The 25404-nt window shown below is 35.0% G+C and overlaps 1 protein-coding gene across 1 annotated transcript in view; it reads right to left on the bottom strand.

Moving 5' to 3' along the window:
* Positions 1–489: 489 nt before the first annotated feature.
* The window catches only part of LOC138696614 (cilia- and flagella-associated protein 43), a 45932-nt gene continuing 21017 nt past the window's right edge, over positions 490–25404 (bottom strand). Inside the window, exons 12-25 of the mRNA XM_069821798.1 lie at positions 22697–22848; positions 21660–21891; positions 20726–20935; positions 18760–18954; positions 17924–18070; positions 15399–15553; positions 14767–14961; positions 12281–12512; positions 8882–9034; positions 4917–5036; positions 3932–4075; positions 3671–3772; positions 2683–2870; positions 490–1577 (exon numbers count right to left, since the gene is read on the bottom strand). Coding sequence (XP_069677899.1) covers positions 1439–1577; positions 2683–2870; positions 3671–3772; positions 3932–4075; positions 4917–5036; positions 8882–9034; positions 12281–12512; positions 14767–14961; positions 15399–15553; positions 17924–18070; positions 18760–18954; positions 20726–20935; positions 21660–21891; positions 22697–22848 — 2364 coding nt within the window. The 3' untranslated portion in view covers positions 490–1438. The remainder of the gene's footprint in view (positions 1578–2682; positions 2871–3670; positions 3773–3931; positions 4076–4916; positions 5037–8881; positions 9035–12280; positions 12513–14766; positions 14962–15398; positions 15554–17923; positions 18071–18759; positions 18955–20725; positions 20936–21659; positions 21892–22696; positions 22849–25404) is intronic.

Below are 25404 nucleotides of genomic sequence, written 5' to 3'. Positions count from 1 at the left end.
ACACGGTATTCTGTATACTCCAGCTGATGAAAGTCGGTCACATTTGTTCTTGACAGACCATAAGCAGTTATGAGTCTGCCTAGTAGGAGTGAAAATTGTCTCCACATTGTGTTGTTATAGTATCTTGCTGATCCGGTCTGTAACTTGTCTGTAGTATGGGAGAACAAGGTCAAGGTCTACAAAGCTTGGTATCCGGCCCTCAGAAGCACACACATCAAACCCTTTCTCCGACAATTAGACACTAAGACAAACAATCAGAACACCGAAGCCACTAGTGCGGACCACTGTGACAACGACAAGCAACAACAGTCCCGCACCTTAAATATCGACGTGCTACCAGTCTCAATGCCAGTTCCTGATACACACAGCAGATCTCTCTGCACACGTGTACCACGCCACTGAAGATGTCCACCGGAGTAGTGGACGAAACGCTTGGTTGTAACACCAACAGACCACGGCCCTCTAGCCTGGAAAATACACATCCTATCAACGCCGGCCGTGAAAGCCTACATTCCAAGATTAGATTTGGTTTGTTCAGGTTTTTAGTATGACTTAAATATATACGTTTTTTGACAGGCATACCAAAAGCTTGAACAAACCAAACCTAACCTGTCACTGATCCTCTATGTCCACCATACTGACCAATGTTTTATACTGAATTACAGACATTTCCAGATGAAATTCATTTACAGGATTGTCTTCTTCTTCCTATCATGTATTAAACTTGGTGGCCTGTTGCGGTCTCACTCCATCGTTTCAGTGGACGGCCCAAAAATCTTGTTCCTAATGGGCGGTAATTTAGTGCTTGCATTGTATCCTTGTTATAGGCATCCTGAGTATATGTACAGGATAATTACATAATAAGTAGAAAGTAACTAATGTAGTGATTTCTGTAGTTTGGTTCCTAGTTGGTTGGTTAAGTGAATAAAAAATTAGAGTTATTGAATAGGGATTTAGCACAAATGCTTCAATATATGAAGATATATGTATAAGATAGATGAAGAATTCGAAATTTTCAAGGAGATGTTTGCCACACAGGTGTTGATAAAATAGACTATATAAAAATGTTTCGTATTAAAGATAATTATGTAGTTAATGGATTACAAATTAATATAACTATTGCATGAACATAATATGTGTTTACAAATTGCAAACAAAACAGTTACATAGTTAATGAATTACAGATAAATATAACCACGTTAACATAGTATGTGCTTACAAATTGCAAACAAAACCATTACGTACTCTTAATGAACTACAAATTAATATAACTATTGCATTGACATAGTATGTGCTTACAAATTGCAATCATTTGCTAGGAACTGAATCTTTCTGATACCACAGACTGCTATATTATAATGGCTGATGGAAATCCTTAAGTATACTCCTACGTAACTAATATAGTGTGTAGTATTTGTAGTGGAATTGAGGGGACTTTTTAAATTAATGTTTTATATTTGAGAGTAGGATATGTTTTAAGTCGTAACAGCTCTAATTCTGTTTGCAGTGCTAGTATCTGAGCATGCTGACTTTGGACAACAGACACCAGTTGTCTGCGCTTCACAATTGAAGCCATCCTGAAACATGAAGCAACAGTTATGTACATTTCAAAATGGGGATGTATCATTACAAAAATTATTTCTGGAAGTAATGTGCTATTACTAAAGGAACTGTTTTATATTGAATAAAAATATGGTATTCAAGAATGAACTATTTCAGTATAAAAATGTGAAGAATAAGGATTTACTTCGTGTTAAAAAAGTTTCTTTTTTATTGTCTTGATTTTGTACTTCAAGTTATTCTGAATGATAATTTAAATTTTACTGCATCAACGTTCTACAGTATACACACAAAGCAGTTTAAACACCTTCAATACTGTCATAATTAAATTATAGTTTATTTAACGATGCTTGCAACTGCCGAGGTTATATCAGCGTTGTTGGTGTACCAGAATTTTGTCCTACAGGAGTTCTTTTACATGCCAATAAATTTACTGACATGAACCTGTCGCATTTAAGCACATTTAATGCCATTGACCTGGGCCGGGATCGTACCTGCAACCTCGAGCACAGAGGGCCTCCACTATACTGACTATGCTACCCAGCCTGATTCCATACTGTCATCTGTAGTATTGCTATCTCTTGGCTGGCTCATTGTACATATTTTTAGGACTGTGCATGAAAGCCGTTCTGACTTGACTTTCTCATCTGATATGGTGTTGTTCTATACTCTTCCCCTGCTGAACTGTAACTATCGAATTGGACTTCTCAAGCTGCAGAACACAGAAAGCTGTATGCTCGAGAATCATCTCCATCTTTAACAGTGGCACTGCCACGGAATGGGGAAACAACAAATTTTTACCCATAGAAATAAATTTCACAGCTGCTCTTTCATTATATGTGGGATAAAAACGTCTGTTGTTGCTTACATAGCTATACAAAACCACCTAAAACTCTGATATTCTTTTGTGTATATTGTGAAACATGTATTTTACAATATACAAACAATTTGCAATATTTCATTAATGAAATGCTACTATTTCTGTACATTTCGCATTTTTGTCAGTAATGAAACTTCTTATCTCCAACTATTGCTGATAATATAATATTAATACATATGTGTTTTTACAATACTTCATCAGATAGGAGCAGTTATAAAGACTTCTGTCTTAGGTATATTTACCTTTGTTTCGCAGCTTCTGACTGCCTTGTTTCAAATTCTACATCTCTTAGTAATTGTTTCTCATTCACATCTATATTCAGACTAGTGACTCTAGCATCCAATTTTCTGTTTTCTTTTCTCTGTTTATTGATCTTCATATCTAATTCATCTAGCTGTTGTTGAAGCTTTCGTATTTGCTTCTCGTATGACTGCAAAGGAAATTTTACATTGTATTAATTTCTTCTACCTATTTAGAGTGTCTGATACAATTCTGAAGTATACTAAAGTGCGATCAACAAGTCTCTGCAGTGCTTGTGTAGCCCACAATGTGCATTAAAACTATAACTAAACCCTACTTCACATCAAATTACGCAGAACATATCAACAACAATCACGAGTACAATAACATAGAAACAGAAATGGAAATACTACACATCACACCAAAAAGTCCACAGTTAAACATGTTAGAACAATACGAAATATACAATAACACACCCACAATATATACTTAATACACAATTACATTTCAATACCCATACATTTTTCGACATCATAATACATGACACAGAAATAACCATTCCCCACCATAGGAGCAACACACCCCCACCCCTACAACTGACGAATGCCAGAAATCAAGATCAGCTGGAGCAGCAGTAGTTTGTAGGACACTGAAGATGATGCTGCACCAGCATCGAAACAGGGACCCGTCTGTCTAAGATACATAACCTGTTTAAATTACAGCACTTCTAATGGTTCACCTAATATAATTTCAAGTAATATTCTTTGTCCAGACTTCTATGTTAAAGGTAGTCAGTTCAATGCACAATGTATTAACCAGAAGGAAACGTGAAAGTTAAAAATTATGCCATGTCATTTTAGGTGGCCTTTAAGACATTTGACTAACTTCGGGGCAAAAGTATCGAAGCAACACAGTTTCCTGAATGTAACAACCAGTACTTTGCAATACATAAAATACACTAAATAAGTATGAAAAAGGTCAAATTTATACCTCTCTTAGTAGAGAAATCTCTCTTTCAAATGATAAAATGCCTTTTTCTTCATTCACACCTCGAGCTCTTCTACGAAGATACATCTGAATGTCTTTGGTTACCTGTATAAAAATTATTAATTTATATGTTAATCTGGAATAAGTACAAATTTGTAGAAATGAGCTAATGAAATTCTTTCTAGTACATCAAACCTCTAGATAACTTTAGACCCTTTGTTACACATTTGATTTAGAGACAAATCTTTATTTTAAACAGTTTACTTTAATGGATTCCAAGTTGTGTAGATGTTCTTGCAAATCTTCAATCTCCATTTTCAGTTTCTTGTGTTGCCATTCTTTAACAAGAATTACTCTGTGAAAATTTGTTGCCTTGTGCATTGCAGCCAGCTTCTTATTTCCAGCATTCTGAAGAGAGAAATATTCCAAAAGATTAACAACTTAAATTCTGTTGTACAGGTTCATTATTTAAATTAAACTTTACCTACTGTAGAATTCTATTTTAAACTCACTGACTTATTCTACCTCACCTTATGATTGTTACATATAATTATCTAGACACACATACATATGTTATTGTTAAAACCCAAAATCCACCAAAATCAGTTTCAACTAGTAAAAACTAGTTTTAAAAATGTAGATAGATAGAAAGTCCCGCGCCATAGCATCGTGGTCTAAGGGATCCTGCCTAGGACTCGTGTTACGGAAAGCGTGCTGGTTTGAGTCCTCATGGGGGAAGAAATTTTCTCATGAAATTTCAGCCAGTGTATGGGACCGGTGCCCACCCAGCATCGTGCTGCACTTGGGGAGCTATGATAGGTAGCGAAATCTGGTTGCGAATGCCAGCTATAACGGCTGGGGGGGTCATAGTGCTAACCACACGATACCTCCATTCTGGTTGGATGATTGTCCACCTCTGCTTCAATATGTGGGCATGAGACCAGCAGCCGACTGGTCGGTCTAGGCCCTTCACGGGCTGTAGCGCCACGGATTATTATTATTAGATAGATAGAAAGTGAGTTTTCGTAAGATCTAGAATCAGTGACAGGTTGGGTTTGGTTTGTTTAGCCTTTTACCAAACAAAAGCCTAAACAAACCAAACTTAACCTGTTACTATTCTAGACCTTACGAAAACTCACTTTCTGTCTACATTTTTTAAAACTGGTTTTGACGGATTTCGGGTTTTAACAGTAACATATAGACCTATATAGTGCATATATAGTTTTATGTATGTATAAGTTATACTTACTTTGACAAGTTCATTTATACTCTTAACTTGGTCATGGGTAATTAATATGGAGTCATCATAGTCAGATATTGATCCTGTTGTGTTTATTTCAACTAGACCTTGCTTCATTACTAACTGCAGCTTTAAATAAGAAAAAGACATTATAAGAAGAATATATACGGAACAGAAAATGAAATATACAAAGTGTGACTGCATTAATTCCCAGTTATGTTGCTTATGCATTTCTCATGTACCAATACCGTATTGTTCCGAATATAAGCCTCAAGTTTTTATCCAAAATATATCAGTATTGGAAAGTTAAGGTGCAGCTAATAAGCACTACCTAACAAAAAATTGCATTCTTGAAAACTTAACATACAGTACACAAAAATGCCATTGCCATAAGAAATCTCGAAAAATTGTACTGATATAGCGATCACTATTTTTCAGATTTCGAAAACTGGTAGCCTACTATATACCATAAATAGGAGAAGCAAAGTGTAGCCTGGACAGAAGGGGAGAAAGTTGTAACAAAGGCCGATTAGGCATTAACCTGCAATAAGGGTATCCAACATTCCAAGAGGGTGTAGTGTTCTTTGTACAGTTTGCAGACAGTTCCCCTACACACTACTACTGTAACTGTTGCCATACAAATCTCAGCTAATCTGTTGATCTCATTACAGTTTTATAGTTCGACATTGGTAAAAGTTTTTAATATTATGAAATGAAAAGCATGAACAAGTTTAGAAATTCAGCATAGTTATGATACAAGTTTGCTAAAAGTACAAGCATTAGAGAGGCTGTAGAATAAAATTCCTTGTTTCTCTCTTCTTCACTTTGTTACTTTCTTTCGTTAATACAATTCACTAATTTTTTTACCTCAAATTTTAAGGGTGCAGCTTATATTCGGACTAATACGGTACTTGATGATGTACTAACTAAAACTGGGGAACTTCACGCAATTGTAAGTTTTTATTGATTTTACATATTAAAAAAAAAGTTGCTACTTTGCAAATCTTGATTCTCAGGTTCGAATAAAGCCATCTTTATTTTACAAAAATGCAGATTTCCTGGAGTGTTCTCTACTGGGTGAACAAATTATCCTCCAGCTAGAAAGCGACAGCTTTGGCTGTCAGTGGGCATGGTCCACATGCATAATACAGAAATGATGCAGTATTGTTGATTCGGCAAACAGCAAACTTATTAATGTAAAATATTATTAAATATTTGAAGTTAAAACGTCGTTTACTCATTCTAATTGAGCATGTATGTTCTGAAACTGTCTGTCTTCTTGTTCAGAGCATTTTTAGCATCTGATTAAGAAATGAACTGAAATATTCTGGGATAGAATTATCAATAGGAATATGTGGTTCCCTTGATCCCTTGAACGAATCCCTTGACTCTCATTTGTGGAGAACTTAAAAAGATAAAGTATATGAAAATAATTAACATAATTTCCTAAAAGAACTAAAAAATAACATGCAAACAAAATATCGCCTCCATTTCTCAAATGAAACTTTAGTAAATAGTGCGTAATTTCTTAAGTAAGTGCCAAGACACATTATTTCAGAATATAATTTTTGACGTAAATACGTCTATAAGTTCGGGCCAATACTAGAGTGTCATCCCAAAAAGTCGACAAACATTTTCAGGGCAGTTTTGTCGTGCCTATAATTTCTAACCTACATAACACATTCCAATGAAGTAAACGGCATACAATAAATGAAGGATCATTGTATCCAATGTGATCTTTGAGTTGGAGTGGATGACATTATGTTGCGATATGTGGAAGGGAGGAATTTGCACAGATTAGAAGGTTGCTTGGCAGCTGAGACAGTGTTAACTCGGGAATCCGAAGTGATAGAACGTTCGCAGTGATGTCAAACGATTTGTAACGAACCAGGCTACAATCTCAATTTAACAATAATCAGCAATTGACAAGTTAACTTGAAAATATTTGCGAGTGAAATTGAGTAAAGAAAGAAAATTCACATTGTTGAGGCATATGCAGTGCAAATGAGAGTGGATATAAGCAATGGGTACCTTACATTCAACATCTTATTCCGAGGGATATATTCACGCATAAAACTTGGGACTGTCTCTGATACAGCCTATTCCGATTTTTTACTTTGGTGAGTAAATGACGTTTTAATTGTTTACATCTTACTTGATATGTGTCAGAGGAAGAACAATTGTTTGTGTGCATCTGATGTCTGATTAGTGGAATATGTAGCTAATCAGCGATGTATGCAATGGAGGAGGAAAGGAACTGGCCACCCTACCCTATTACCTCCTGACCCAGTTGCCTCATGAGTGATGCCTTGATGGTGTCATTTGTGGGGTCCAGATCTGTCTTCGGACAGTTGACTAAACAACAACAATATTTAATAATATTTTACGTTAATAGTTTGTGAGCTGTAAAAACACCTGTATCATTATGAACATCTTTCATATGCGAATCTGTGCCCAGAAACATTTTGCTTAGTCCTTACAGAACGTGATGTGTATTGTCAGAATGGTTTCTCTGACCACAGTTTTTTTTAGTGTAAAAGGTCATGGTGGATCATTGTTTTATTTTTAAGATAGGCTTTGATGTTGCCGCCGTCATCTTTGCAAATATTACATAGTGCATGGAAATCGGTGTAGAATCTTGTTTACAGCATTCATTAAAATAGCCATGTGACAATGAACTCATGGATATTGCACTGTAATTTCACCTCATTTTGAATATATCTGCCCTTTTTGAATGATGTTAGTCTTATTTGAGTTAAGCATTACGAGAACTTGCTGATATGCATTTCATTTATGGAAAAGCAAATGGAAATGGAAGGAAAGCTACAAGGCTTTATCAATCAGAATATAATTTACGATGCTCATATCATGTTTATGAGAATTCACCAAAGTTTGCAGAAATAGGTAGCTTGCAACCAAACTTCAGAAGGGTGGCCTTGAGTTCGATTCTAGGTGGCTGCACTGACTACAGATATCAAGGCTTGTAACTACCAAATGTAACATTTATGGACACTGGTTCTTATACAGGGTGTTTCCAAGGTGGTGTTACAAACTTTCAGGGATGATGGCGAAGAGCACATGTATCAATGTGAGATAAGGAACCCTGGTCCGGAAATGACCGAGTCGAAAGTTACAAGCAAAAATAGTCCTGTGGAAATGAAATAATTTTATTCCCCTGTACACTTTATTTATGTGTATTTATCTGTACATCTTACACATACTGTATTCATCTGACGTTATTTACGTTGTCTACTTACAGTATTCCATTCAGTGCGCTGTCTGAGGGGTGGGGACAGGAAACTACATTAAAGCAATGCAGATAGCGTAATGTGTAACGGACATGGTCGTTCCTGATATGCACGTCTGTAGACAGCAGTGTATGTGTACAAGTTGCAGTGTCCAGTCATTCAGTCCTAATGAAATGGAGGAACACAAGAGCGGAATAAGCAGACCTGATTTTCGAATACGGATGCGGCAATGGGAACAGTAGACAAGCTCACAGATTGTATCGGGCCAAGTACCCACATAGGAGACATCCGGCCCATACCATTTTTCCACGACTGTTCCAAAGGTTAAGGGGAGGAGGGCACGTGGTGCCAAATTACAATTCCATTTCCACACAACTGTGTTTGCTTATAACTTTCGACTCAGTCATTTCCGGACCATGGTTCCTCATCTCACATTGATACATGTGCCCTTCGCCATCATCCCTGAAAGTTTGTAACACCACCTCGGAAACACCCTGTATAGAAGTTGTTCATAATGCTCTCCTCTGTCATCTCTAAAAGTTTGTAATAAACTCCACAGTATCACTCTGTATATACAGTACTGGAACCCCATAAAGTGTTTTTTTTTCTAGGCCCAGCAATAACTTAGTGTATTATATTTGATCTTCATAAAAAAAAGTGTCTTCATCATTATTAACAATACTCCAGATGAGAAACATGTCATTTTCGCATTGTAACATAACCTACCTCTGTATCATGTTGAAGTTCTAATAGTTGCTGTCTTGTTTTAGTAATTTCTTCATTCAGAGTAGCAACGCGTTGTTTGTCGCTTGCTAATTTTTTCTGATACACACTTACTGTCTGCTCTGCTTCAGCCACCTCCAGTGCACAGCATTTTGTCTATTAGAAAGGTAAACATACCTATATTACTAATAATGGTTTATCTGGAGATAAATAAAGCAGTTTAAATAGGTACAACTTTAGTATAATATTTGTCAGACTTAATTGAAACTATTTCTCTCAGCTCAGATACAGTAATTAATTGCTGCATTCACTTCATTCTGTCTTAAAACATGTTAACAAAATAATATGCTTTATCTTTTCTATTTCACCACATAATACACATCTGTCATTTTCTTATTATCCCTACAGATATTCGCAGAATTTTGTCAAGGGCAGGGGTTATTATTAAAACTGTTTACAATTTTATTTACATTATCAGTATTGTAAATGTTGTGTATTATTATTATTATTATTATTATTATTATTATTATTATTATCATCATCATCATCATCAGCTGAATTTTCACGGGGATTTGAAACTAGTTCTAGGAAGAATGTTTGTGATAACATCATCACACTGGGGCTGCAAAGAAACATTTGACAATGTGAAATTTTTACTATGCGACTTTTTGCTAATGAATTATCAAATTGAGCTTTGTGGTCACTTAGACATATCAAAGAACCCGAAACAATAATGTGAGGTTTATATTAAAAAATATGAATTGTCAAGGAAACGAAATATTAAAAGAATGTTTCACAATAACGAACAGGTGAATACCGCTCTTAAAATGAGTTTAAAATCGACAATGCAGAATATTTAACATACTCACTGCAGAACTGTCAAAACAACCTTTTCAATATGTTTTACAATAAGTTAAATTTGATATTGTGTCAGCTTCATTTTATTACAAGGTCAACACTGGCGATAGGTCTCTCTATAACAAAGACAGCACTATTATAATTCGAATGTGCCACAGCACCAAGCACAAGGTTATATTGAAGGAGGGGTAGGAGGACTGTGCCTTATGTCGATGTAGATTTTATTACTCTGACAGTGAAAAGAAGGGAAAACGATTACCAGTATGGATAAAAAAAATACTGAAATCTAAATACTATGTCATTTTTTTTTCAAAAGTTCAAGGGGGAGTTCAAACCCGGTAATCCCCCTTTGCGTACGCCCTTATACCCCTAAAACCCTTCAATTTCCACTCTTCTAACCTAATCCATGCAAAACCAATTCTAGCATTTTTATCGCATGTCGTTAAGGAGTAATCTTCATTCCATACAGGTGACTCTGCCTATCAACAAACATATTAGAAAAAATCCTTCTGCACCCCGACCACTGCAGATTGGTTCCTATATTCCCATCTCCTGTGTTTGGGTTATGTTGTGAGTGGTAACGCAGTTGCATTTCATCTTATCATGCCTTATTTCTAACAACAGTCAATCTTTGCTTCGCCTACAAACTACATTCTTTTTTCATAGATTTAGTAATTAGTTTTTCAACTGCTTCATATATCGTATTTCCTTTTCGTGTTTAGAAAAGCAAAACGTTTCCTATTAAGTCTTCGAAAATGTATAACAGGTTGTATTTTGCAGACAGGGAACTAATTTACGTAACTTTCTAGGTGTCATAAAGAAGTTCTTTGTCCTGCAGCCAATGGGATGGGATTCAAACACGTGAATTTGTTTACATGCGGAGTCACTTTGTATGGAATGAAGATTAGCAGCCAATAGGATCAGATTCAAGCACGTGAATTTGTTTACATGCGGAGTCACTTTGTATGGAATGAAGATTAATGAAATGATTTCCATAACCTCTCCTACTCAAATCCTATCTTCACCTTAGTGTGGTGCAGCTATTTTTAACAAACGAGGCTCTGGGGACAGAGTCACAGCAGTATAACTGTTCCATAAAAAATGGAGAAAATGCCATTTCAGCATACTGATCTGGCATGGCATGCATTAGCGTCCTTTAAGTGATGAAGAGGGGATATTACCAGTGGAGTTGTTTGACAATCCTCCTGATTAGGTTATATGGACCCTCTAACCAAGACAGATGCGATCTACAAAACAGTTTGGGGGTTGCATGTAGGTGATATAACCTCCATAACATATACAGTAAATATGGTACCGGTACCTACATTAAAACATTTATACTTTTTGCTACATTACTGTCCTGTATTGGAGAGCAAGAGAGTTAATTACTTTATTGCAAAGAACTCGACATTATTTAACAACAAAAAGAAGAAGATTACATGATAAAAAAATTCAACACCTCCAAAATACTCCTCATTCTCATGTAATACAAAAGTCATCAAGTACTTCAACAGTGCTTTTCCAGTGCTTTTGAAACTAATTTTAATTTTCTGATTACTTATTGAGAAATAATTTTGCAATCTATTGTTTGAGTTATTTTGTACTCTATGATGTGAACGGATTATGAAGAAGGCTGACCAGTTAGCTGCTGGCCAAGTCTACATACCTCAGCAGAGGTGAATGACCATTCAACCAGAATGGAGGTATCGTGTGATCAGCCATTATAGCTAGTTTTCGAAACCGAATTTTGCTACATACCGTATATCCCAAAATTCATCTTTATGCTGGGTGGACACCGGTGCCATATACTGGCCGAAATTTTATGAGAAAATTCCTTCTCCATGAGGACTCGAGCCAGTGTATATTCCATAACACGAATCCTAGGCATGATGCTTTAGACCACAATGCTACGGTATGGGACTTGAGTTATTTTCCATCATTTTTTTAGTAGGTTATTTTACGATGCTGTATCAACATCTCAGGTTATTTAGCATCTGAATGAGATGAAGGTGATAATGATGGTGAAATGAGTCCAGGGTCCAGCACCGAAAGTTACCCAGCATTTGCTCATATTGGGTTGAGGGGAAAACCCCGGAAAAAACCTCAACCAGGTAACTTGCCCCGACTGGGAATCGAACCCGGGCCACCTGGTTTCACGGCCAGACGTGCTAGCTGTTACTCCACAGGTGTGGACTATTTTACATCATAAAATTATAATGGAAGTATAATGATTTTGAAAATACAAAATAAAATACATGATTTAATCATTTTAAATGCTGCCTTTAAGTAAACCAGACAGGTATAGACTATGAATTAGTTCGCACAGTATAGAGTTCGTGAAAATCTGGTATATAACTGCCGTATGCCACGTCAGTAATTACATACATTTAAAATCATTTATTAGTTTCATATAGTATTTAAACAGAATACAATGCACTGAAATATTTAATTACACTTTTGTTATGACATGAGAATAAGATTACAGTATGTAAATATTTCGTGACCTGGTTCTACATTTCTATGCTGCTATTGATGTGTCCATACCTTTAGTTCACATTCCACTTTGAGACGTCTTACATGACATAATATAAACCATAACTCTTCACTTATATTAGGTGGACAATTTGAGTGACTATCAATCTGATCTAATCCTTTTAGGAAATCTATACACTCAGGTGGCAGAAATGATGGCCTATCTGTAGACATAACGCAGCGAGATAATTCTTTCAATAGTACTATTGATGTTTGTGCTCGTTGGTACATTTTAGGACGACGTCTGTAAAAAAATACAATTTATATTAATACAAATAATACTATTAAAACATAATTATATAATATGCATTATATTTTCTGACTGTAACATAAGTGATAGTAAAGTACGCCTGTTTTATTTCTTTACTGCCAAGCGACATTTTCTCCTGCACCTGTGTTATGGATTACTGTATGAGTTTTCGCTTTGGTCCTCAAACTATGTATGCTGGTTAAAATAAACTTCTGAAATAACAATAAACACAGAACAAACACAAGATAATTGGACTCATCCATTCCATATGAGTCCAGTTTCTTGCGAAGTCAGATAATCTGTACAAAAGAGAATTTCTTTTGTGGTGCTTGTGTGTTTGGAATGGATGTTTATCTATTTACTATATACTAGCGAGTATTTGTGTTTTTCATATTCCGTACTTACTAAATGTACTTCACAAGTGCAAAGAATTTTCCAAGTGGGAAAATTCGTTCTGTAGTGCATAATCTTGTTAGAAAATTGAGACTGAAAGTGTACAATGGGGGACATAGGCCTAATTGTTGTGCGGGCAAAAATGTTTCGAGATCTGTAGCGCTGTTCATAAGAGGCTACAGTTTTAATCCCTCTCCCACACAGATAAGTAATATTTAAACAGGAAATCGTAGCGAATATCTCGTCATCGCATGAACCACAGCTTTTGGCTTGGAGATGCGCAGTGTGGCAATCTTGGACTTGGAAAATACTGCAGTTATATAGATATTGTTATAATTCAGAATGTGAGATTTCTTACACAGGTAATAAATACGTTTCTGTTAAAATAAATAAAGTTAAATATTTTTAGTTCTGGCACTGTAAAATTCGTATTTATAAACAAAGTAAGGAAAGAGGTGCTCCTAAAATTCTATGAAGTAATGGTAATTCCATCTTTGTTTTATGATTCTGAAAACTGGATGTGGAAAAGGTTAATCTCAAAACATTGCATTTCTAATTTTAGAGTTAAAAAATAAGTAAAATGATAGTTTGCATTTATAGTTCTTGTTAATACATAAATTTTAATGTAGAGATACCCTTATACAGAGTGTCCCATTTATCTTGTGCACCTATTATAACTTTTTTGTTTGGATAGGTATTGAAATTTTTGTTTTTGAGAGTTATGTTAGAACGAAGAGCTAACATGAGTGTAGAGATTTGGTGCATGTAACTACATTATGGTACAATATACACGTGACGTCATCAATTTTTCAAATAGCACTACATAATTTAATCATATTACCTTGATTACACACATTAAGACGAGTTAAAAAATGTATCACAATGTCACCTTCTCAATCAATAACAACAACAAAACGAAACAAAAACGTACTGTCAATGTGATAATGTTATGCTTTGAGAGTCACAAAAGATGTTCCAAATGGTGACCATTCACATTAATGCACATTCGAAAGACTGCTCGGCATGTTGCTGGCTGAATGGACACACAAGCCTGTCAAATGCGTTGCTGCATGTCGTCTGGTGTTGTCAGAATGTTCTGATACACACTGTCCTTTACAGTTCCGCACAGGAAGAAGTAGAGTGGCGACAGGTCCGGAGAACGTGCAGGCCACTGTACGTGGATTGTGGCGTCGACAGTTGTTGTGGTTTGTTTACATGTTAAGACAGCAAACACACAACACACTACGTGTAGGGACATCAGTCGTCTTCCGTTTTGCGTAAGTTAATGCACAAGATGAATGGGGCACCACAACAAATGGCACATTCTGATGGCATTCATTTTGCATTTTGTTGTTATTGATTGGGAAGGTGACATTGTGATACATTTTTGAACTCGTCTTAATGCGTGTAATTGCGTGTAAAATCAATGTAACATGATTAAAGTATGTAGTGCTATTTGAAAAATTGATGACGTCACGTGTATCTTGTACCATACTGTAGTTACATGCACCAAATCTTACACTCATGTTAGCCCCTCGTTCTAACATAACTCTCAAAAACAAAAATTCCAGTACCTATCCAAACAAAAAATTTATAATAGGTGCACAAGATAAATGGGACATTCTGTATGTGGGAGAGAGCCACTATTGATGAAGCTGGTCTGTATACTGTATTACTGAAAACAAGGGGTTCGTTAATTTTTGTTCAGCTTTCGTAAGTTAATCTTTTCATAAATAGCACAAAATTGAACAGAAATAAAAACTTTTGATGCACCACAAATTCCCAAAGAGAAAAGTTTGAGCCCCAAGAAGTGGAAATTTCCACTCATTTGGAGCTCAAACCTCCAATACACTACCTGTAATATTTTAACAGAATTTCCAATATAATTGGTGAAACCTCAGGGAATTCCTTCTTGAAGCTCCTCTCTAGATGTTTCTCTCGAGCTATTAAAGCATCATACGCAGCACGACATTCATTTGTCGAAATTATCAACTGCTGAACTACTTCTTGTAGTTGCGCATTTTTCGATTCTTGCTCGATTATATCTTCCCTAACAAGTTAAGGAAACAAATTAATACATTTTATTCATTGTAAAAAATATATTTCAAGTACTCGTACATGTGTAACAAATATCACTGCATGTGCTTCTAAAATTGATTAAAATTTCCACATATATTGTTATACTTGAGCGAAGTTGGATTAAATTCCACAAGTTTCATAAAATAGTGAACTTAAAGACAATTGTATAAATTGACGTGAATAAGATGTTAGGCGAAGTTTCGATTGAATGTTAGCTTAAGATTCGTCACTACTCACTGAGTTTAAAACGAAATAGGCTAACTTAAAATAATTGTAACTGTTCCTATTACGTAAAACGAACATGGATGTTATTAACTACAAAATATTTTTAAGCATATCACAGTTGTGCTCGTTTTGTTTCTTTGTTGTTTACTAATATGTATTTTTCTGAGCATCTCTTTTACTTACTTCAAATTCTTTTCTTGTGTATACAGAAGTGCTCGTCTGTTAGCTATATAGTCGTATCTGTAAATTTTTAATACTTCTTGACCAATAGCTGACTCAATTTTGAGCTTCAAGAGGAATAGATCCTCAAGCCGACTGTTAAATTTGACTATACCATCCTGAAAATGAATTTATTTAAGAATTGATATCATATTACAGAAAAACTTTTAAAGTATGTATCTACCAAAGGAACAAAAAGGCCTTTTTATTTGGTATTGCTTGGTTCTGTAAAAGGACCAACATGTTGATACGAGTTGTCTATACATAAAGACGAAGTAAGATCTAAGGAATGTATAGAAACAAAGCACAGGTGCTCGAGTAAAGAGGGTTAAGTCAAATCGTAAGATATGTTAACTTCTCTCCTTTGGTACTGAACTTACCCCTTTGTTACAAAATACCGGAGCACTGTAACTGCATCATTAATGGAAGAATGACTTAACTCCTTTAACACAAGTAAGAAGAAATCGTGAAGAGTTCAAATCTGCATTATCCCATTTTAGCCAATTCATACTTAGCTCTTTCTACATGAGCACTCCCAATTAAGGTAAACACTCTTTATGCAGAACATATTGTTGTCTCTATGGAGACACTTTGTTGTTCATTTTATTGTTTAACAATAATTCTTACTGTTCGTGCTATCTTCGTTTTTAAGACAAGATTGGATGAACGACACTTTTCTTAAATTGATCAAATTATAGGTCTATCGAGAATTTGGGTATATGTGGGATACTGTCGGTTCCAAATATGGTGTTGTTAAGAGGTTAGGTACAGCTTACAGCAGTAAAATTTTGGAAATATTCAACTTTTTTTTTCTCAATTACTGTATCTTGTACAGTAATGAAAATTAGTATGTCTAAAACATTGTCCTGCTGTATGAAAAAAAAATTTACGATAAAAAAAAAAGATTTACTTTTTTTTTTTTTTTTTTTTTTTTTTTTTTTTTTTTTTTTTTTTTTTTTTTCAGTTCACTGTGCAGTGATGAAGCGTTTCCCACATAACTAAAAAACTATCCAACATTCTGTGATGAAATTTTTTGTGTGTATTTATGCATGTCATATCTACAATATGATGCAAGATCACTTCTCTACCTTTGATAAATTGTCTGATAAAAAATAAATTCATAAAAAAAATTGTCAAATATCAGTATTTTCTTCCAACACAAAAAAAAATTATTTATTAAGGAATGTAATTGAAAGAACATGATATTGTAAACAGGAGTTTCAGCAATAAAATAAAAGAGAGAGAACATGAAAAAGTTAACAAATTTATGAGTTATGAGGGAAACGCTTCATCACTGCACAGTGAACTACCACCATTATGAATTTTGAAAAAAAAAAAATAATATTTTTTTTTTAAATCATAAAAATATTTTTTTTCATTTAGCAGAAGGACAGTGTTTTACAAATACCAATTTTTATTATTGTACAAGATACAGTAATGGAGGAAAAAAATGTTGAATATTTACAAAAATATTACTTCTGTAAGCTGTACCTAACCCCTTAACTATTGCTGAGTTCTTGGCACTAAAGCCATTAACTCTCTTGATCTTCAATATTTCTCAAACACAGTGAGTTTAAAGGACATCATTGAAGATGATTCTGATCCATTTCTTCCTAAAGATTGCACAATGGACAAAGTGGTGAAGAAATAATTCCAATTTTGTTCATGTGTTTTGTCCTGTGAGTAATTGAAAATATGCAACTGTACTTTTCCTTAGATTTTTTTATTGGGTTATTTTACGACGCTGTATCAACATCTCAGGTTATTTAGCGTCTGAATGAAATGAAGGCAATAATGCCAGTGAAATGAGTCCGGGGTCCAGCACCGAAAGTTACCCAGCATTTGCTCATATTGGGTTGAGGGAAAACCCCGGAAAAACCTCAACCAGGTATCTTGCCCCAACCAGGATTCGAACCCTGGCCACCTGCTTTCGCGGCCAGATGCGCTGACCGTTACTCCACAGGTGTGGACCTTTTCCTTAGATACTATACTCAGGAATTATATTATGTTGTACACTGAGACACTCCCATCTTTTATTATTTAAATATCGTGGAACTGGTATGATATTATATCTTGATATTTTGAGTTCATGGTGATGGTGGTGGCGGTGATTTTTTTTTTTTGGTATAAATCGGTGGCTTATTAATTTGTAAAACCCCATAAGTCTAATTTTTCGGAATTGTCGAAATCTATATATATTTTTAAAATGCGTCTGCTGGTAACACTTGGTAAGTATGCAAGTGTTTCTATATGTTACCGGTATATGTAACAAATGCATAACAGTTGTTAGATGAGGTAAAAAAAAAAGTTATTTACAAATTGAACTGAGTGAGTAGAAAACCTCAATGAATACATTACATTACTGGAAAATTTAATTTTAATGCACTATGTTTGAGAAACATACTTGTTCATCATTTTGAAAATGGGGCTCATAAATATTGGAAAGAAATGAATAAGAGTAAATCAAGTACGAAAACATTTTTACTTACTTTTAGGGCCTGAGAATGTTTTCTGAATTCTGCTTCAAGCATTTTCCTGTAGCGATTACGTTCACTCATACGAAATGCTACTCTCTCTTCATAATCTTTTACAATCTTCAGATCCTCTTCATTATAATTTGCAGGGTCTTTCTCAAGCTGTATAGAGACAACATTACATAAACAGTTATGTTGACATTGTGCTGTTGTGTTTGAAAGGTACAACATTTCCGCATAAGGATATATGTACATAAATATACTTGGACTTCTCCAGATAGATTGACACACAACCAAATAGATCACATCTTGATAGATAAACGAAGACATACTAGTATAGTAGACATTCGATCCTTCAGAGGGGCAGACTGTGATACTAACCATTATTTGGTAATTGGAAAATTATGAGAAAGACTATTAGTAGCCAAGCGAGTAGAGCAACAAGTTAATGTTAGGAGATTCGACATTCCGAAATTAAAAGATGACGAAACTAAGCAACATTATCAGGTCGAAATTTCAAATAGGTTTACCACTTTTGAAAGTTCTGACGAAGTTGAGGAGGAGTTAGATATTAATGTGTGCGGGAAAATATCAGAGATAATATCAAAATTGCAGCTGAGCAGAGCATTGATTACACTTTTAAACTTTAAACTTTTTCTCTTTCACAATAACTAAATTAACTGAATCTAAGTGTCTTTGTCATGCAAAGTTCAAATATGCTTTAAGATTTTTTTCTATCAGGCAGGGTTTTTTTTTTATGACAGAGGTTTAAAGTTTTATAGAATTAGTGCTTACATAATGCTAAATGATGATAAATATATTAATGAGAAATATTTAAACAGGACACTCACCATGCACTTGGGTTTTGGTATATCTTTCTTGATTTCATCTTCCCAACGTATTTCTAATACACCGTCCATCATTACTATAAGAGCCCGCTCTCGAAAATTGTCAGCCAATTCTGCAAGACGACGTGCTTCTGCCTCAGCAGCCATTTTATCTAAGAGCTCTTGCTGGCTTGGTGAAATATATGGTTTTACAGACACCTGAAAACGCATTTCAGAGTGTTGCAAATTTACATCGATAATGTTATATGGACTCTTTGAACCACTCGGTACCGGTTTCTAACACAAGAATACAATAATTCCTCCCCTCCCCCGGGATAGAAATGCGGCAGAGAGCTTCTGACCACCCACTTCTTTTTTCATGCTTTGGTTACAGAATTGAAGGCATTATTTCCCAAACTTCAGATTGTTACTTTTTAAATATAAAAACCTCATGTTTTCAGTAGTTATCTCAGGTACTGAAAACTTGGTTTTGGGCATTCGGTCTGCCTGTGTACAGTAAGGTTAGCAGATTTTTTTTTCCGGAGACAGATATTGATATACGGAAAAAACTACTTCTAACATTTCTGTTGGTTTGCCATTCACTCATATTTTTTTGTTGTACACTTTAAAGAATTAAAATACTCATTCTATTCACATACTAAAAATATTCATTCTATTTGACCTGACTCTGGAAATTCAGGTTTTCAGCTTAGCCAGAATTGACAGTTTCTCCAACCTCCAGGCCATCAAAAAGAATCACACCCCGCCTATCCCAGAAGACTGTCATTTTCCTCAGTGTTGAAATGCACTACTCGCGTCGACAGTATGATCTCCGTATGCCTTCAGCACACGTCGATGGATGTCAATGGGTACAATTTGTTTGCCAGTGAGGAATTCAGTAACACATCTTTGTTTCTTACTCACCTCTATGTCAGATGCCATTTTGGTAGATTGCCCTGCTGCCACTGTCTGTCGCACGAAAATCAAACTACTAGGACATTAGCGTGAAGGTTCAACCTTTACTACAACGCCACTAACATCCAGCTCAGATGTTACAGGTCAACACAAAAAAATAGGAGGTATCACTTATGGAATGACCCTTGTATGTATGGTACAGTACCGATACCATATTAATTTTAATTTTCTTTGCTACTCTTCTGCTCTTTAACATATTTTGCAATGCGTAATAGTATTTATTTCCGAACAGTAGTCTGACTTGTATTTCGACTCCAGTATTATTATCCTTCGTTAATAGTGAACCTAAGTACCAGTATTTAAATATCTGAGTCCTTTCAAATATAGGAATTCCTAAATGTAGGTACATGCTGCTTAGTTACTCATAATTTTATCATGCACCAGTATGTGAAATCTATTTTTATTTTATTTTAGTAGGTTATTTTACGACGCTTTATCAACAGCTCAGGTTATTTAGCATCTGAATAAGATGAAGATGATAATGCCGGTGAAATGAGTCCGGGGTTCAGCACCGAAAGTTACCCAGCATTTGCTCATACTGGATTGAGGGAAAACCCCGGAAAAAATCTCAACCAGGTAACTTGCCCCGACCGGGAATCGAACCCAGACGCGTTAACCGTTACTCCACAGGTGTGGACATGTGAAATCTACATCTAAATTATTAGGCTAATAGAACCCTTCTTAGTTCCCTTAGAACCTTCGTTGTATGTTGTACTACGAACTTTGTACATTTTGTGTCAAACAATGTTCTTTTGCATGTCGTATACTATTCATTGATCTTTATTACTTATCCTAATAGTTAATTTTAGATCCAATGACAATCATGGTAACCATACACTCACCAAAAACTACTCCAATAACTATAAGAAATGAAATTACACAATTCTTCTTTCTTTCTCTTTTTTTCTTTCCACCTTTCTTTCTTTGTTGTCGGTTTAACCTCCTCCTTTAACATTCACATAATTCAGTGTAGCATAAAATATTGCTGTTAATAAAGACATAACTGATTTTGTACCTCATCGTCTTCTACTCTCATTATTCTTTCTGGTTGCTCTTCCTGGGTCCATTCAGGGTCAATTATTTCTGTCCACGTATTGTTCAATTCAGAGAGTATATACCGTAAGCGTGTGTTTCTTTCTTTAACCAAGAACATTTCCCGCTCCTTTATAGCATATATATCATCGAATTGCTTATTGAAATAGTTACGAAGTCTTGTTTCGACATCCTGAAACAAAATTACACACAGAATAAATACATTTACGTACAGTAACAAACGTCCATTATCAATAAAATTACTTTAATTACCTGTATACTATAAATGTTATGTCTGTACTATAAAATAACTATCGAATACAATGTTCAAAACACTTGTTCTATAACCTTACTGCTAAGCACTGCTTCATTGGCTGAAGCTATATTATGACTGAGTTTCCCTTACATGCTTCGAGCTGTGTAACCTGACTAATATCAATAAGATAACATAGGATAGGTCTAACACGTCTGTCCTTATAGAAGAGGAGTTTAAGTTTCCTGCTGGGTCTGGTAATCAGTACAAATGAAATTTTTTTGTGATGATTGTATGATTGGAATGTACTGTATGTGTCTCGGTTTACTGTACAATAGCGAGTGTGTATTTATGTTTCTTATGTACTCACTAACTCTACCCGACAAGAGCGAAGAAAATTTGCAGAGAATTTTCCATTAGGAGATTATTCAAGAAATTCTTTTGTGATTACGACTATCTTTGGGTTTCACTGATAGTGTAGATGTGGGTAGGACGCATATCGGTAAAGTTCTAAATCTGGCGCATTGTATATTTTCACTTTTTAAGATTTTCATTTCATAGTTCTGTGTATGATAAAACAGCAATATATTGTTTTGGACTGATGAATCTCATTTATTAAAATATGTTAAAGAGATTACTAATATCGGGATAACATTTTACTAACCCTTAATAAGAATATTTCGTTGTGCATTTGAAGATAGGTTGTAATCTCAAACTGATTATGGTGATAAGGAGATGATTTCACGAATTCATGACTGGAGGAGCCAGAAGGAGCAAATTCATTCATCATTTGTTGTTCTTCATCATCTATAGTGTCAGTTGATGAAATAGTTCTTCTAATGAGAGTGGATTTATGTATTCCTGGTACTAAAGGACTGTAAGTCGATTCAGTTTCCCTGAAACAAAAAAAAAAATGTATAAATTATTTAAGTAGCATAATTTCAAATACTCATGTGTAGATTTTTTGTTCAAAAACGAAAATTATTATTTTACATTCCTCTTTGAATTAAGAAGCGCTTAAATAACTAAAGATGTTATAATTCCAAGAGATTATACTGTCATGAAGTGAACTCAATTACGAGAACATGAGGGTGCAATGCCCCCCAGGCCAAAGTGATATAGGCTGTCTCTCTCTAGCATTGGTATGAAGAAAGAATAATTCTGGAGCGTTATAATGGGTTTATCTGCAAATTAATATACAAGCCAACGTTTATGTAAAGAAATAAAGGTATTCATTATGTGATTTCTCTTTTTATAGTATGGGTAAGAAAGAATTGGGACAAGCCTGGAACATTTTTAGAGAGAATTCATTCAGTTCACTTTACGTTACAATGAGTTCACAAGATATCCATTCCTTTTTTTTTTTAAGTATAAAAGAAAGTGGAAGTAAACATATTAGTAATAATAAAAAACCTATCTACTAATACTAAGGATAACAGTGTAAATGTTGGCGCATTTGCTGTTATTGCGTGTGATGAATGAATGCTTATTTTTTCATTGTGTATATGTATGTATTTGTCGTTTTTATGCATGTGAGCACTCATATGTTAATGATGAGGGTACGTATTTGTGAATTAGCATATTTTGTCATCCTATTGTCCAAGAAAATCGTTCTGTCTTAATCTATGCAGAATTAAAGGGAAAGAATAATATAGATAAAAAATGTTACTGCTATATTATTATCTCACATTAATAACTTACTCATCAATCGGTTCCCAAGGAGCGAAGAAGTCTACCCTCTGCATTTCTAGTTCTAGTTTTCTTCGCTGCTTAATGAAGGCCAGCTCTTCTTCAAAATGAACATCTTTTGGGAATAATGGATAATTCCCCACTTCTGTTCTTCCCATTATTGCCTGAAATCGTTATTGACATAATAATGAGAATGAGTACCGGTACCTAAGTTATAAAATTCTATTTTTAAGCTACACAACAACCTGAAAGCAGGCCATGTACTGACAATGACCGTTGCTCTAAGAAACATGCCATATGCCTTATGGTAGGCTAATAAAACACAACTCATGAAACAATGAGTCAATAAACACATTTGTATCGTACTTGTAAAGAAAATCTGCGTACACTCTTATGTTATGTGCGTTTCAATTCGGTTCAGATTATCAAGTTTCTCAATTGCTGATAACTAGTTGTTAAGTGTGATAATGCAGAAATATGATCTTTGTTAGAAGCTGACACTTTTGTGAAAGCTAAAACTTTGGGGAGAATAGGAAAAGGTCGTAGGAAATTTTCTGATATCATCATTCTCATTAGGATCACGACACATGATTGTAAATGAAATAAAAAGTAGCAAGACTATTTAAGAGAAGAAAACGAAAACAGAGAGAGGCCGCATGATATTGAAAATCCCTGTCCTGATGTCACACTGTGTGATTTGTATTTGTGAGGAAAATAAATGTACAATTGTCATATCGGTACTGTGACGAAATTAAATGTACAATTGCCATATCGATACTGTGACGAAACTAAATGTACAATTGTCATATCGGTACTGTGACGAAATTAAATGTACAATTGTCATATCGGTACTGTGACGAAATTAAATGTACAATTGTCATCGGTACTGTGACGAAATTAAATGTACAATTGTCATATCGGTACTGTGACGAAATTAAATGTACAATTGTCATACTGGTACTGTGACGAAATTAAATGTACAATTGTCATATCGATACTGTGACGAAACTAAATGTACAATTGTCATATCGGTACTGTGACGAAATTAAATGTACAATTGTCATATCGGTACTGTGACGAAATTAAATGTACAATTGTCATCGGTACTGTGACGAAATTAAATGTACAATTGTCACACTGGTACTGTGACGAAATTAAATGTACAATTGCCATATTGATACTGTGACGAAACTAAATGTACAATCGTCATACCGGTACTGTGATGAAATTAAATGTACAATTGTCATATTGGTACTGTGACGAAATTAAATGTACAATTGCCATACTGGTACTCTGACGAAATTAAATGTACAATTGTCATACCGGTACTGTGACAGAATTAAATGTATAATCGTCATACCAGTACTGTGACAAAATTAAATGTTGTTGTTTTCTAATGCCAGGGGTTTGACAGTAAAGTCATTTGACCTCTTGCACTCCAATATTTTTCAAAGATATTATCATGGCCAGCCACTGAAGCACAGATTTTGAGGTGTTCCGAATCCATTTCTTGGTTTGAGTTGCACAATGGGCAGTTAGGGGACTGATATATTCCAATTCTATGCAGGTGTTTGGCCAAACAATCATGGCCTGTTGCCAATCTAAATGCAGCTACAGACGATTTTCGTGGTAAATCGGGAATTAACTGTGGATTATGATGCAGAGAGTTCCATTTTTTCCCTTGAGTTTGTGTTATCAAATTTTGTTTGTTGAAGTCTAAGTATGTAGATTTAATAAATCTTTTCACAGAGTAATACATACAAAATTAAATCTACAATCGTCATACCAGTACTGTGACGAAATTAAATGTACAATTGTCATACTGGCACTGTGACGAAATTAAATGTACAATTGTCATACAGGTACTGTGACGAAATTAAATGTACAATTGTCATACCGGTACTGTGACGAAATTAGATGTACAATTATTGTCATACCAGTACTGTGACAAAATTAAATGTACAATCGTCATACTGGTACTGTGACGAAAGTGCTGCTACAGTCTGTAGAATATGTTTGTAGGAAAACAATAGTAAACACAAGAAACAAAAGAACTAGCTGGTGGAATGAGGAAGTGAAGGAGAAGGTGAAGAACAAGAAGGAAGCTTGGAAAAGGTACATAAGGTCTCAGATGCAAGAAGACAGGAGAGAATACCTGAAAAGAAGGAATAATGTAGAACAACTACCGTAGTGAAGGAAGCTAAACGGAGATCTTGGGAAGAGTTTGGAAACATGATCGAAAAATGAACAATACTATTGTAGGAAAAACCAAAGTCATTGTTAAAACAAAAATGCAGATCTACAATGCAATCATACTCCCGATCATGCTGTATGGTATGGAAAGTTTAAAGTTTCGTAAGTGAAGTGAACAGTGGGAAAAATTAGAAAAGGTAGAATTCGAAATGAAAGAATCCGAGAACAGACTGGACAAAAGATAGCAATGAGCGTGATTGTTGAAGAACGTCAATTGAAGTGGTATGGTTATCTTAACAGAATGAGAGAAGAGAGAAAACCAAAGCAGGTTATGGAGATGCGGGCACGAGTAGAAAGAATAACTGGGCGAGGAAGACCTCGCATTAAATGGGAGGATAGGATTGAAAGAAATGAACAGAAACGTGGCAAGACAATGGTGGATATGAAGAGATTGTGTGCAGATAGATCGGAATGGGAGAAATGGATAGAACGAGGTTACCTCGACACTTAATGCATAATGGCAAGAA

Source organism: Periplaneta americana, chromosome 3, assembly GCF_040183065.1.
Source record: "Periplaneta americana isolate PAMFEO1 chromosome 3, P.americana_PAMFEO1_priV1, whole genome shotgun sequence".
NCBI classification, from domain to species: domain Eukaryota; kingdom Metazoa; phylum Arthropoda; class Insecta; order Blattodea; family Blattidae; genus Periplaneta; species Periplaneta americana.
This window is presented reverse-complemented; position numbering and strand designations above follow the sequence as displayed.